Source organism: Phyllobates terribilis, unplaced genomic scaffold (genome assembly GCF_046119375.1).
Source record: "Phyllobates terribilis strain yellow unplaced genomic scaffold, ASM4611937v1 Scaffold_8__6_contigs__length_399053987, whole genome shotgun sequence".
In the NCBI taxonomy this organism is placed as follows: domain Eukaryota; kingdom Metazoa; phylum Chordata; class Amphibia; order Anura; family Dendrobatidae; genus Phyllobates; species Phyllobates terribilis.
The window spans coordinates 193,311,104-193,324,250 of NW_027362768.1; the positions used below are offsets into that span (position 1 = coordinate 193,311,104).

The window sequence follows — 13,147 nt, forward strand, 5'->3', positions numbered from 1 at the left end:
TTCCCTTGAACAAAAGTTGGAAGCGGCTTTATAAAGGACTACGTAATATCCATAAATCACAGAAGATTTACATAAGTGCTATCAATAACCTTCAGGAATATATATGTAAAGGATCAGCAGGAGATATGGTTTATGCTTTCATTTTCTCTGTATTGATCCTCAGCAAAAGCATTGAAGATTCTGAGCTCTTAAGGCCCCAATACACACGAGACAAATAATGGTCAACGACTGAAAAAAAATAAACCTGCCTCAAATTGGATTGGCCGCGTTGTGTTTTTTTGGCAGACAGTGTTAAAAATCAGCCAAGAAAATCCAAAATGACCAATGTTTTTTTTTTTTTTAATGATGAACGTCAAACAGATATAGTCAAAATCGCCCATATCGGCCATATTTAATCTATAAAGTGTATTGGGGCTAGGAGAGTGCCTTCAAATATTAACGCAAAGCAGAAAGCGGATCACAAGAGATTGACCGAGTGAAACGAGTCCGCTGAGTTACATCCTGCTTTATGGGGCACATTTTGGTTACGTCTTACCATTTAACATTTATCTTGGAATAGAAGATGTCCGGCTTTTACGGCTAACATTCTTTGCACTGTTGCATTTTACAAAACCAGAAAGTTGGGAGATATTCGATTTCTGTGCACCTTAAATTTTGACCAAGTTCAGAGAAGGTTATCAGTGCCACGTTCCCACTTAAGACGACCAACTGAGCTCTGTTAATAAAGGACTATGTCAAGATCAAGTCTGGATTTTTGAGTGTTATTCATAGCACTTTGAATGTAAATCTGTTTCCTAATTTTGAATTCGACCGATCTTCATCTTTCTTTTCACAGAAGTTGGTCATCCTCATGCCGGTTATGTCCGTATTACAACACTGTATCAAAGTGATGTTCTTGACAAATTTTTGTAGTTTGGTTCTAGAAACTTTCAGTGATGGAGCAAAATTTTGTAAATTCTACCAAGTTTCTCTTCCGTCCTTGATCGTTCTCCTCTCCATTGTCTCTTCTCAGATCCTGGGTTCTTGGTGCTTTCGCCCTCATGTGTCTGCTCGGAGTTACGTGGTCTTTCGGTCTGTTCCTCATCAATGAAGAGACTGTTGTAATGACGTACCTCTTCACAGTGTTCAACGCCTTCCAAGGAATGTTTATTTTTATATTTCACTGTGCCCTCCAGAAGAAAGTAAGTGTGTGAAGAACGACATTTAACATATCGAAGTGTTTGTCTGCTGACGTGTAACAAGTTTATTTTAGAGAGCACCATGTTCTCTTTAATGTAAGAATCAAAATAAAAAAAAAATGTGCCATTTGTTCATAGAGAGAGTCACTTTTAGTTACCCCTGAAGCCCAAAAGTCATGTTAGTCTGACATTAAATGAAGACCAACTTCATCCACGCTATTCATTTCAGGGGGTTGTCTCGTTTTGGGAGACCACACTGTGCACCATTGAAATCAGCAACATGAAAACTGTGTCCATTGGTTACACGGTTGGACACTCACTTTAATACTGAGACTTCCCACGTAACCTACTATAATTTTTGGGAACTGTTGACCTTATTGTTCTGGCTACAGATGATTGAGCAAATCACTCAGATTTTACAGGGCAATTGGATTCACAATTATCTAACGCAAATGGAATATTCCTTATTATGCTTTGGGGTCTCTCTAGACCTCGGGGTATAATATATGTAAGATGTAAAAAAAAAAAGAATATTCACCTGTCTAAGTGACCCTGCAGTGCAGCACTCGATTCCTGTTCTTTTCCACTTTCCCGATCGCGAGCATCCTCTTCGGCCTCTTTTTCCAGGCCAGGGCTTTGTTGAGCCGAAAATCCTAGTGTTTGAGTGAAGAGGATGCACACAATGGGGCAAGAGGAAAAGAGGCATGCAGGACCGGCGGCGGTGGGACCGGCAGCGGGGCAGGAGAATGGTGAGGGGAGTGTTTTTTTAGTTTTAACAATTTGCTTTGCCCTTTACAGTTCATTCGCATGGAAAAAAATACAAAAAAAAATTCATATTCCGGAGAACACTAATTTTGGTAAAAGCCAAGGACAATTCTCTTCCACTAAGATAACTTTGCTCATCTCTGGGGTAGTAGCTTTTTTTTTAGGAGGTTTCTTTGGAAAGTTAGGTAACATAGCACCTGGCAAAATAGACCGGATATCTGGAATTTTGCTTTATAGCTTGGATTTTCTCTAATTATATGGCTGACCTTTTTAAGGTGGAACATTTCCACATGTTCTCCTGTCCTTTTCTGCATATTTTATCTATCTGTATTTTTTTATTATTATTTTTTTTTTTATTCCATTATTACTAGTAGGTCACTAAATTGAGATAGAATTTTTGAAAGTGAAAACTATTATGTTTCTGACTTGACAAGATGATAACGTTGCGTTTCTATCTGCTCGGAGCAAGCTGTAATTTTACCTGTAATGACAGAGGGATGTGCAGTGCCGACAGATAATGTGCATTCCCAGCAATATAGGTATGAAGAGAGCTGGTCCTGGCAGCGAGGGTTATTTGGGCAAAATAACATTTTGATTGGTATTGTCCTAGTTCTTCGACGTTTTCAGGCAGTTAATATCCATTACGGTTCCAGCTCAGATTCTCAGACGGTGTCTCTCAAGGTAATTTTAAACTACAAGTTCCATCATGCATTTCTTTACAAAGGGTCCAAGCGGTTCAGGAATTCAGAAGATAACTTGGTCCCGATCCCTATCTTGGGTCAACATTGTGCAATTTCTTAAGCTATTTTTAAGGGAAAGTATATTGTAGAGTGAGTCATCGGAGCTGTATGCGGCTGCGGATATGTGATCATTTTATTCCATAAAGAAGGCTTTCATTCCCCGGCTTTTAAAATTGCTTAAGGATATGGCGGTATAAACATATACTCCAGGCGGAGACGGACACTGTCGGCATTCACAGACGTGGAGCTTTCACAATCCTGTTGGGCAGTGACAGTGTGCAATAGGGTCATGGTCTTGGAGGATAGTCATTTTCTTGTGGATGACAGTCTTCCTCTGTGCTCGGCTTTTGCTGGATTCTTGACGTTTTTTGTTCAAGAAAATGATTTGCTCTAAGGAACTGAGAAGACGAAATCTAAAACTAGAGTCAACTTCTTTATTCTCCTTAGGAGTCATGCTATCTTATTTTTTATTTTTTTGCGATAGTCTTGAATAACACAAAAGTTTCTATTAGTTGCTACAAACGCTTTTTGGTCGTCTTTTTTTTTTTTTTTTTTTTTTATAGGTTTGACCCATTTTGTATCCACCGCTAATAATTGGGGTCAGGGCCACTGAAAGGGATCACCTGACCCCAAAAATAAATTTTTAAGAATTCTACTAATCATGCTGCTCTGGATTATAAATGAACCCACATCATATATATCTCTTTGCTACCAGCCCATTTATTTATTTGCCCTCTTTTGTGGTTTCCGGTGATCTTTCCCCACCATTTCGCATGCACTCTCTTGACAAATTGGCGGTCTCTATCATAGACCTGATTCATGGCGACAATAAATCTGATCGATCTGCTCCTGCATCGGATTCTCCTCCAGTTCACACGCAGCAGATTCTCTCATCAGTAGGATCTGCGTTTTAATGATCATGACATCGCTTGACGTTACAACCGTTTACTGAAAAAGGAGACGACTTGGGAGACCAGTTGGCTCATGAATGGAAGAAGAAAGAAGACAGTGGTTGTGTGACGACCCATCGCATCTCGGGACTGGAGATCTAACATTATTATTTACTTACGGATCACCGAATCTGCGGTTACTCCTTTCACACGGAATACCTCTTCAAAGTGATCTCTGTTTAGTGATCCAGTAGAAGATCAGAGAATGCGCTGCTATGAGGACCATGCTCTTCTTTTGTGTCGTTAAGGGTAGCGGTTGACCGGTCTTCCACAAAAAAAAAAATGCCTCGTCGATGGCGTGCCAAGATCAGCTATGTAATGTAGGCACCTCTTCCAGTCTGTGACGTGTGATGATAACTAAACGAGTCTCCGGGCTTTCCATTCTACCAAGGGAGTGCCTGTTATTGTGATCATTCGATCATTAGGGGTCCCCATGCTCAGACCGCCACCAGTCATGAGAACCGAGGGATAGTCGGACATGATATGGTATGTTGGGATTTCATCACGGGATCTTGCATTTTGTCAGATCACGTAGCCCCCTATACTGTACTATTTTATCCAGCATAGAGGCTCCGGACTGACCCTCATTTGCAGATGTGAACAGAACCTTATTTTAGATGTTAATTGGATACGTTTTCCTTATATTTTTTTAGATCTTCTATTAATCTTTTTTGCTTTTTGACTTAATTTTTATTAATCTGTATTCATTTGAATTGTACTTTATTTTTTTTTTTATGGTGGAGATAACCATAATGATTTCAGGCGGGTGCCAGCTCCAGCCTTAAAGTAGCTTTTGCGCTGATCCTTTGAATTCCAGTTCAGTCAAAAGTTTAGCTAATGAAAGAAACTTTTATATTTCATAATGACCCTGGAGAGCGGCTGCACAAGACAGATGCTAATTAAGTTCTCGAAGAATGTCAGCTGCTACTTTTTTGTTGACTCTGCCGCAGTAAATCAATGGCCGAATAAACAAACCCATTAAAAAAAAAAAAACGCTAGATGAAAGGGCCCGCGTTTCGCTTTCATTACATTTCTACTTTTTTTTTTTTTTTTTTAAATAGTGGTATTTGTTTCGCAGGTACGTAAGGAGTACAGCAAGTGTTTCAGGCACACTTACTGCTGTGGTGGTCTTCCAACCGAAAGCCCTCACAGCGTGGTAAAAGCTTCAACGGCGAGAACCAGCGCTCGATATTCCTCTGGCACCCAGGTAACAAAGAAGTTGACAGCGTTTTTAATTAACCTTATTTATAGCAACCCTTTGGAGACTCACAGTTCAGATACACTAATTGTCTCCTCATTACGGTGATCTAGACGGCAAATGCAGGGGTTTTTCTCCCGTCGCTTTTCCCGAATTGAGTTCTTTTAGATACTTGCTGCTGGTCTTTCTGATTTATGTAATATTCCCCACCCCGGTTATCCTATTCTGTGTAATAATCACTTAGAATACAGCCGGGCTGTAACTGCAGAGACGGTAATTACCACAGGATGGATATTTCCCGCTGCCTTAATTGTGCACTGTGCAACACACACAAAGAGAAAAGGGCCCAAAAAAATTCATTTTTTTTCTTTTTGTGGCCAACAGAGTCGGATAAGAAGAATGTGGAACGACACAGTGAGGAAGCAATCCGAATCTTCCTTTATCTCAGGTGACATAAACAGCACATCCACACTTAACCAAGGTGAGTCACCCCACTCCATCACCGTCCCCCGTTACCTTGCACTTGTTGATAAACGCTTGTTATGTCGGGGACCTCCAGAGTGTTGTATCGGACAGTGGTGACCACAGTGTAGAGTTTCCGTGGACAAAATGGTGACCAATAGAGAAAAAATAAATGTATGGTAGAGATTCCGTTAGTCGTACCCTGCAGGGCTGTGGAGTTGGAGTCGGTATAAAACGGACCGACTCCGACTCCTAAAATATATAATAAATTGGGTGCAGTAGTTCAATGTAGTTTGCGGGGAATATTTTTTCATAAGATTTGAGGAAAGTTATGAAATGTCCTATTCCTGATCTCAGGGTCTGGACTTTTATCGGAGATGAATCTCTGCTACATTAAATTTATCACTTACACATGAGCCGTGTATGAGGGAGTCATGGAGTCGGTGACATGGAAATTGAGGAGTCATAGTCGGAGGTTTGGCTTACCGACTCCACAGCCCTGGTCCCCTGGTTCCATGGCCTGGCCTACACTTAGCACCCTCCATAGCTGTAAAATCCAGAATATGCACCTTCAGTAGCTGCTGAGTGCGCGTTTGGCCTAGACCGACGTCTCCAGTCCAACCACCCCCCATACATATGCACACCTAATTCATCCGAGCAGTGACGCTCACAATTGGGAGAATGGAGTACGCCTTTGCCAGACTGATCTTCCCTGAGAAAAAAAGGATCAGGACATTCCCTGTCCTTCTTTTCCGTGTGTCTGGAAAGAGTTGGGAGTCCTCCATGTGATAGTCACCCAGAATCGGGTTGGGGGAAGTTCAACCAACTGTATTGGAAACCTTAATGTGGTTAGTTAAGAAGGGGTTAAAAATAATATTTTGTGCCTCCAACACAGAGGTCAAAATACTTTACAGTAATTAGTTGACTGACATTGTCTCGTAAGAGACTTTTAATGTACTTTATTTTTACTTATTATTGGCCTTTTAAAGAGGACCGGTCACTTTCCATAAAGGTCCTTTCTTTTCACCCAGTGTAAACGCCGCTGTTCTCCAGAATCCGACAATGGTTTTTCTTTTGTTCCTGCCCCTCTCCAATCCTGAGAGATGATCCCATCTTGCCTGCATATAAATCTGGTCTTATCAGTCAAGTGGGCGTGGGCCTTAAAAAAAAAAAAAAAAAAAAAAAAAAAAAAAGATACCACGTAGAAGAGTTGAAGACCACGCTTTCTTGTTAAAAATATATTCACATTCAGAGAAGAGGAGGCCGTATCTCAGGAACGAAGAGGAGCAGGAACAAAGGAAAAAAAACATAACCGGATTCGGAAGAGCGGGTGAAAAAAATACATATTTATCGCAAGCGACGGGTTCTTGCAAGATTTTGTATATTGTATTTAAATCAAAATTAGATCCTTGTGTTTGCAAAATATAATATTGATAGTTGCCATTGCTTCTATCCTTTGAAGTCCGGCTCTATCCAGTAGAGAATCCTGCAAACGAATGTTATGATTGTTCTGTAATTGTATCCTCGTCCATTTTCCTTCGATCGTCCCGCTCTTTCTTTCCAGCGCTACACGTCGTTTTTTTACAATTGTATTTGTAAGAGATGTGTTGGAATTTGTTTTTATATGTTTGTTCTGTTTTATTTTTTTCCTTTTTGGTTATATTTGTGTTTTTAAACCTTTGCTTGGAATTGTGTCCGCCTTTCGCAGCATGTCTCTTTTGCATAATGCAGTGCCCTTTTTTGGCAAATTATATCTTGCTTTCTCCATATTTGTTTCTCTTTTTTTTATTCCTTCATATTTTTGCCATCTTTTTTTTTTTTTTTTTTCTTTATTAACACAGATGTTTCCATTAGGGACTAGCCCTGTGCTAAAATATTCATTAAAGATAGAATTCCCTCATCACTTGCAAAGAAAAAAAAAAGAACTAGGTTTAAGTATTTTTTTTTTAGCTGCAGCATCTTGAAACATTACGTCAATTTCCATGCCTTTAATTACCCTTCTTGTCTGACAGTAATTCTGTGTAAATTATTAAATGTCACTCTTGGATGGTGTTTACTTTAGGGATTTTTTTTCAGAGCACCTGCGAATTAGCAGAACTTTGCCACATTGCTCCATTTTCTCTTTACAAATTAGCTGCTGGAATCTAATCCCGTATTTGGAGCGGAGTTTTTATTTTGACAAGCGCAGAGCCACTCATCAACACCTTTGCCCATTATTTTTTATTTTATTTTTTATTTTTTTTTCCCATGTATTTTATTTTTTGGGGGATGGGGGGGGTAGAGGGCTGATTGTGCTTCTCGAAGTCACATGAAAACTGATGTTTTTATTTATTATTTTTTTTCTTTATCTTAGGAATGACTGGCAATTATCTACTAACAAACCCTCTTCTTCGACCCCACGGCACTAACAACCCCTATAACACACTGCTCGCCGAAACTGTTGTATGTAATACCCCTACTGCTCCTGTGTTTAACCCACCAGGTGTGCTTCTACTTAATTCATTCATTCTGTCGCTCACCACATTCCGTTATATATATATATATATATATATATATATATATATATATATATATATATATATATATATATATATATATATATATATATATATATATATTATATATATCCGTTCTTTCTCTCTCCTAAGTATTAACAGACATGCAGCGCTGTCTATGCCGGCCTTAAAGCAAAAAAAAAAACCAACCTGCACTATAATATAGTGTTGTTCCCGGTATTTACCTATAATTATCCATGTTTTTAACACAGGTGGCATAAATCTTAATATACTATTTCAGGACTGACACTGAAGGTCCAAGAGTCCACCATCAAGATATATTTCCCGTAGAGGTACAGCTCTCTATATACTAGGCTTTCAGGAAGTTTAGCTTATGGGACAGTTTTAGACTTTTTTGCACTTTTTGGCGTGAAACCTTGTGCAAAATTCACCGGCGCAGACTATAGTATAGTGCAGCTTCTTGCCGGTCTATAAACCGTACACAACAATTTCTTTTGTTGTTTTTAATAGAATACTTTCTTATTATTAGTACACCTGTGTAGTTGTGTTAGTGTTAAGTGTGTGTTTATATATTGAAATATAAAAAGTAATTATTTCTCATCCGTTTCTGCTGATTTGTAACAGTGTATCACTTGATTCGATTTTTAACGTCAGTCTGTCCTTTCTGTTCTCTCGTTTTTGTTTCTTTTCTTTTTTTTTTTTTTTTTTTCCTTTACTTTATGCTTTCCTCTAGCGAACTACAGAGAGACAAGTATGGGAGTAAAACTTAACTTTGCCTATCAAATGTAAATTTTTTCAGCATGGTTTTTAAACAGGCACATTTAAAACATTAATTCTCAATCATGAACTAGACTCAGCGGGCAAGTGGTTCACAATCTAGAGTCAAAGTCTTTAGTCTTATCAATTTCCAAATTGAATCTGGACGTTTTTTTGTCTACGTTTGGATAACAGCAATGGATTTACTGCAAACTCAGTTGGTAATATATTGGCAATGCTGAAATAATTTGCTTATAATTTTTTTTTTATAAAAGGAGTGCTGTCAAGCAGAAATGTTTTATTTGCTTAACATTCCTTCATCCCCACCAAAATCTTGCTACAGGCTAAGGAAAAACTTCCAGTAACTTACCTGATAAGAACCATCAGAGGCGCCGTCCCCTCCGAACTGTAAAGTACGGGCGCACTAATATCATTTTTCACCAATTATTTTTTTTTTTTTTTTTTTTTTAAAAGTACTAATTCAAATTTATCTGCAGTTGAGCTTTTTTTTATGGTGAAATTCTCAATTTTCTAATTAAATTAAAAAGATAACAATGGTACTTTATTTAATTTTTCCAATAAAAAGCCTGTTTAGCAACACTCCATTGATTTCAAGTCATTTAGTTTCGCACACCTTCCAATCTGCACGGCGCAGAATATTTTTTTTTCTTTGTTACAGAATTTGCTTTGATTTTAATCAATTTTTATTATATATCATTCAAGTTTCTCCTATCACAGCAAACAAAAATAAATAGACGTGCATCAAAAAACAACTAAAATGCAAGTTGGTCCAAAGTCTGAAAAAGTCTTCTGTAGCATTCCGAAATGTGGATGGAAAAAAAAAAGTTGGGAGGCAAAAGTCACGTTTAAAAAAAAAAGATATAATATCATACATATATATATATATATATATATATATATATATATATATATATATATATTTATATTTATATTTATTATATTATATTTGGCTATCAGGACGACATTTATACATCAGTAAATGAAGAAATTGTGCATGGTGAGCTGCTGTGTTTGCAGGATTTTATTCTAGAGAAGACTCTTTATAGTGGAGGCATTTTTCAGGTCACACACCATTTGATAAATGTGCAGGTGATGACAGGTCTTACTTGTCTATTATTTTATTTTATTTTATTTTTTAAAATCATCTAAAAAATTTATAGGACAAGAAAACAATTCTCTTGAAATGTAACAAATCCTTTGGAATGCTGCTTCCTTTTCTCTCTCCAACCAGTTTGCATTTTAGAGTTCAGGGCCTTGTCGATGGGCTGCAGCCTTAAGCATGGTGATTGTGGCAGCCATGCCTCCCATTGTTCCATTCTCCTCCAAGCCGTCCATAAAATGCAGTCGCTTCACGGCTTGCAGGCTGTTTGCAAAATCTAAAAAAACAATAAATAAATTAAAAAACTAAAAATGATCACTTTTGTCTTCTCCATCTTTTTCTTAAGTGACATCTATCCGTTCCCGGCTCTTATTTTTTTTTCTTCCATTTCTTCTTTTTCCTTTATTGTATTCATAAAATTTAATGTGTTCCATACATCGTTCTTGTCTACAACCCCAGAGCATGTTTCTTTCCATGAGGAGACCATTCCGCCCAGTAGACTTTTTGCCAGTTTCGTCCACGAGAAAGCATGGCAGAGACGTCTTCTCATTACTACATCCAGTATTTATTTGGTTAATTTCTGTGAACCATGCTCTCAGAAATTCCTGGCATTTCTGCATTTTGACCTTGGTGCCCAAACTCTCACCCTGAGCTTTTAACACTTTAATTAGCCGGTGTGGGTTCATTCCTCCGCAGTATCACTGTGACTGATGCAGACGACCGGGGCTGCTGGCAAACTCTTGACTTCTATAAAAGTCCGGAGCCGTTGCCGGCAGATTAGAATATTAGCCAACATTAACCAGAAACCAAAATCTTGTTTTTTTTTTTGCTAGTAATCTTATTTGCTGAACCCTTGCTCTGAATAAGTTGCTGAGAAACTTAGTAATCCATCTTGTTGCAATAAATCGTTTTACTTTCTTTTATACATCAGCTACACTTAGCCCAGATAGCCTGAGCAGACAGACATAATGTGAGTGTGCACAGTGAGTCATTTCCACCTGCTCCGTCATGTCGTGGATGATGCTTGTGGGACCTTGTCGTCTCTCGTGTGAAAGGTGGCTGTCCTTTGTTTCTCATGACGTCCGTGTATTTGTCCATTTTCCATTCTTTATTCTTTTTTTTTTTCCTTTTTTTTTTTGTTTTTTTTTTTGCACCCCAGATAAAGGGAAACATTAGAGACATCGTTAACTTAGTTGCTTGCCAGTTTGTTGCTTTTACGTTGTACATTTTGCCTTTGATTTTATGTATCTGTTTTTATTTATTTTATATCTATATATTCTTTTTAATTTAGTGTTGTTTAGGACAAATTAGATTCTGGAATAGTTTTGAAAAAAAAATTTTTTTAGCGGGAAATAATCAGTGTTAAAGAATTGAAATCCTCTAATCTCTACTGTATCACAGGTGCTACATTGACTCAATGTGGTGCTCACTTTGATATCGACGGCTCAAGAAATATCTGTATCCAAAAACTTTTGTCCTAGACGACATTAAAACATCTTTTTGTAGCTACAATGCTTGGCCGTTTTAACAAAATGGTCCCCTAAACTTGTACATATTTTTTCTTTTCTTTTCGACTTCTTTCAGGACATTCACTGAACCATGTCAGGGATTCAAGTGCCATGGATACTCTACCGCTAAATGGTAACTTTAACAACAGCTACTCTCTACGGAACGGGGACTACCGTGACGGCGTGCAAGTTGTGGACTGTGGACTAAGTCTGAATGACACGGCATTTGAGAAAATGATCATTTCAGAACTAGTGCACAACAACCTGCGGTGTAGTAGCAAGAACCACAATTTGGAGAGAACCCTGCCTGTCAAAACGGTTATTGGGGGAAGCAGCAGCGAAGACGATGCCATTGTTGCTGATGCTTCTTCTTTAATGCACGGTGACAACCCCGGGCTGGAGCTTCACCACAAGGAACTAGAAGCACCACTCATTCCTCAACGGACTCACTCTCTTCTGTACCACCCACAGAAAAAAGTGAAGACCGAAGGGACGGACAGCTACGTGTCACAGTTGACCGCCGAAGCCGATGACAATCTTCAATCCCCAAATAGAGACTCCCTCTACACAAGTATGCCCAACTTACGGGACTCTCCTTACCCAGAGAGCAGCCCCGACGTCGAAGAGGATTTATCCCCCTCTAGGAAGAGCGAAAACGAGGACGTTTATTATAAAAGCATGCCAAATCTTGGAGCTGGACACCATCTTCAAATGTACTACCAGATAAGCAGGGGCAACAGCGATGGTTACATCATCCCCATAAACAAAGAAGGCTGCGTCCCCGAAGGAGACGTCAGGGAAGGACAGATGCAGTTAGTCACAAGTCTTTAATAGAAAGGTTTTTAGGAGTACAAAATGGCTCTCGCAGGTATTAAAAGACTCCCAATTTTTCTTCGACTGAGGCCACCTTATTTGTGATCGGCAGACTAGTCAGGACTCGCAGCTCTCCATTGTGTAGGAAAGTGACGGACATTTTTTCAGTTCTGTGAATTTTTTTTTTTTTAAATAAATTAAAAATGTAAAAAAAAAAAGCGGAAAAAAAAAAACTTTGTATATACACAGAGTATACTAAGATTATTTGTTACAAAGCAAAGAGGTACCGACACGGTATTTAAAATATCTGCTGCTGAATAAAAAAGACTTTTTGGAGGAAAAATAAATACATCGGCAAATCGGCCCAGTTTGCTGCAGCAGCTCCAGAACCTGATTTGTAAATATGGTTTCCATTTTGTGAGGCCCGCATTGTATTATATACAAGATGTGGGCTCCGAAATCCTGTGGGATCGATTTACTGTACCATACTGTCTCTGAGTAGTCTGCAGGATGTTTTTTTTTTTTTTTTATTATTATTTTTTTTTGTTTTCTTTTTCCTCCTGCTTTGCAGGTCACTGCAGATCCTTTCCATTAAGGCAAAAAAATAACAAAAGGAAAAAAAAAAACCTGTGTAACCACTAGCAATCAAGCCACTGGCCTTATTTCATATGTTTTCTCAACTGTACAATGAACTGTTATCATGGAAAAAATAATGGCAAAATAAATTTATATTTTGTTCTATTGCTAGGGTGAAATACATTTGTGTCCAACTTGAAATGCCGATGAAATCCTTTTTTTGAAATTGACAAAAATATTGTGAAAAATCTCGATTGCACAAAGCGGATTTTAATTTTAATTTTTTTTTTATTTTATAGGCGCTTGTTTAATGTGGTATTAAATGAGGTGATTCGAATTCATTATTGCCTTTTTTTTATTATTTTAGTCCACGTCAATATTTCATTTGTTTTTTTTTAATTTGATGCCAAATGCATTTTTTTTTTCTCGAGCCTTTTATTGTGTATTCAGGAGCCAATGTTGCCGTCAATTGCACAAATTTTGGTAAATCTGGCAAAAATTATTGAACAGGGATTTTTGGCACGAGCGAATTCTATAAATTCTGAGATCAGCGGTGCCCGACCTA

At 38.1% G+C, this 13,147-nt stretch overlaps 1 protein-coding gene across 22 annotated transcripts in view; it reads left to right on the forward strand.

Moving 5' to 3' along the window:
* ADGRL2 (adhesion G protein-coupled receptor L2) overlaps positions 1–12,747 on the forward strand; it is a 204,548-nt gene extending 191,801 nt beyond the window's left edge. For 4 of the 22 annotated variants that reach the window (XM_073643954.1, XM_073643957.1, XM_073643956.1 and 1 more), the window contains 6 exons: positions 1,013–1,181; positions 4,712–4,840; positions 5,216–5,312; positions 7,647–7,775; positions 8,543–8,560; positions 11,270–12,747. In XM_073643954.1, coding sequence (XP_073500055.1) covers positions 1,013–1,181; positions 4,712–4,840; positions 5,216–5,312; positions 7,647–7,775; positions 8,543–8,560; positions 11,270–12,024 — 1,297 coding nt within the window. In that variant the 3' untranslated portion in view covers positions 12,025–12,747. Of the gene's footprint in view, positions 1–1,012; positions 1,182–4,711; positions 4,841–5,215; positions 5,313–7,646; positions 7,776–8,060; positions 8,142–8,542; positions 8,595–10,616; positions 10,656–11,269 lie in introns of all 22 variants that reach the window. The other 18 variants (XM_073643955.1, XM_073643958.1, XM_073643976.1 and 15 more) reach the window with 11 other exon arrangements.
* The last annotated feature ends 400 nt before the right edge of the window (positions 12,748–13,147 follow it).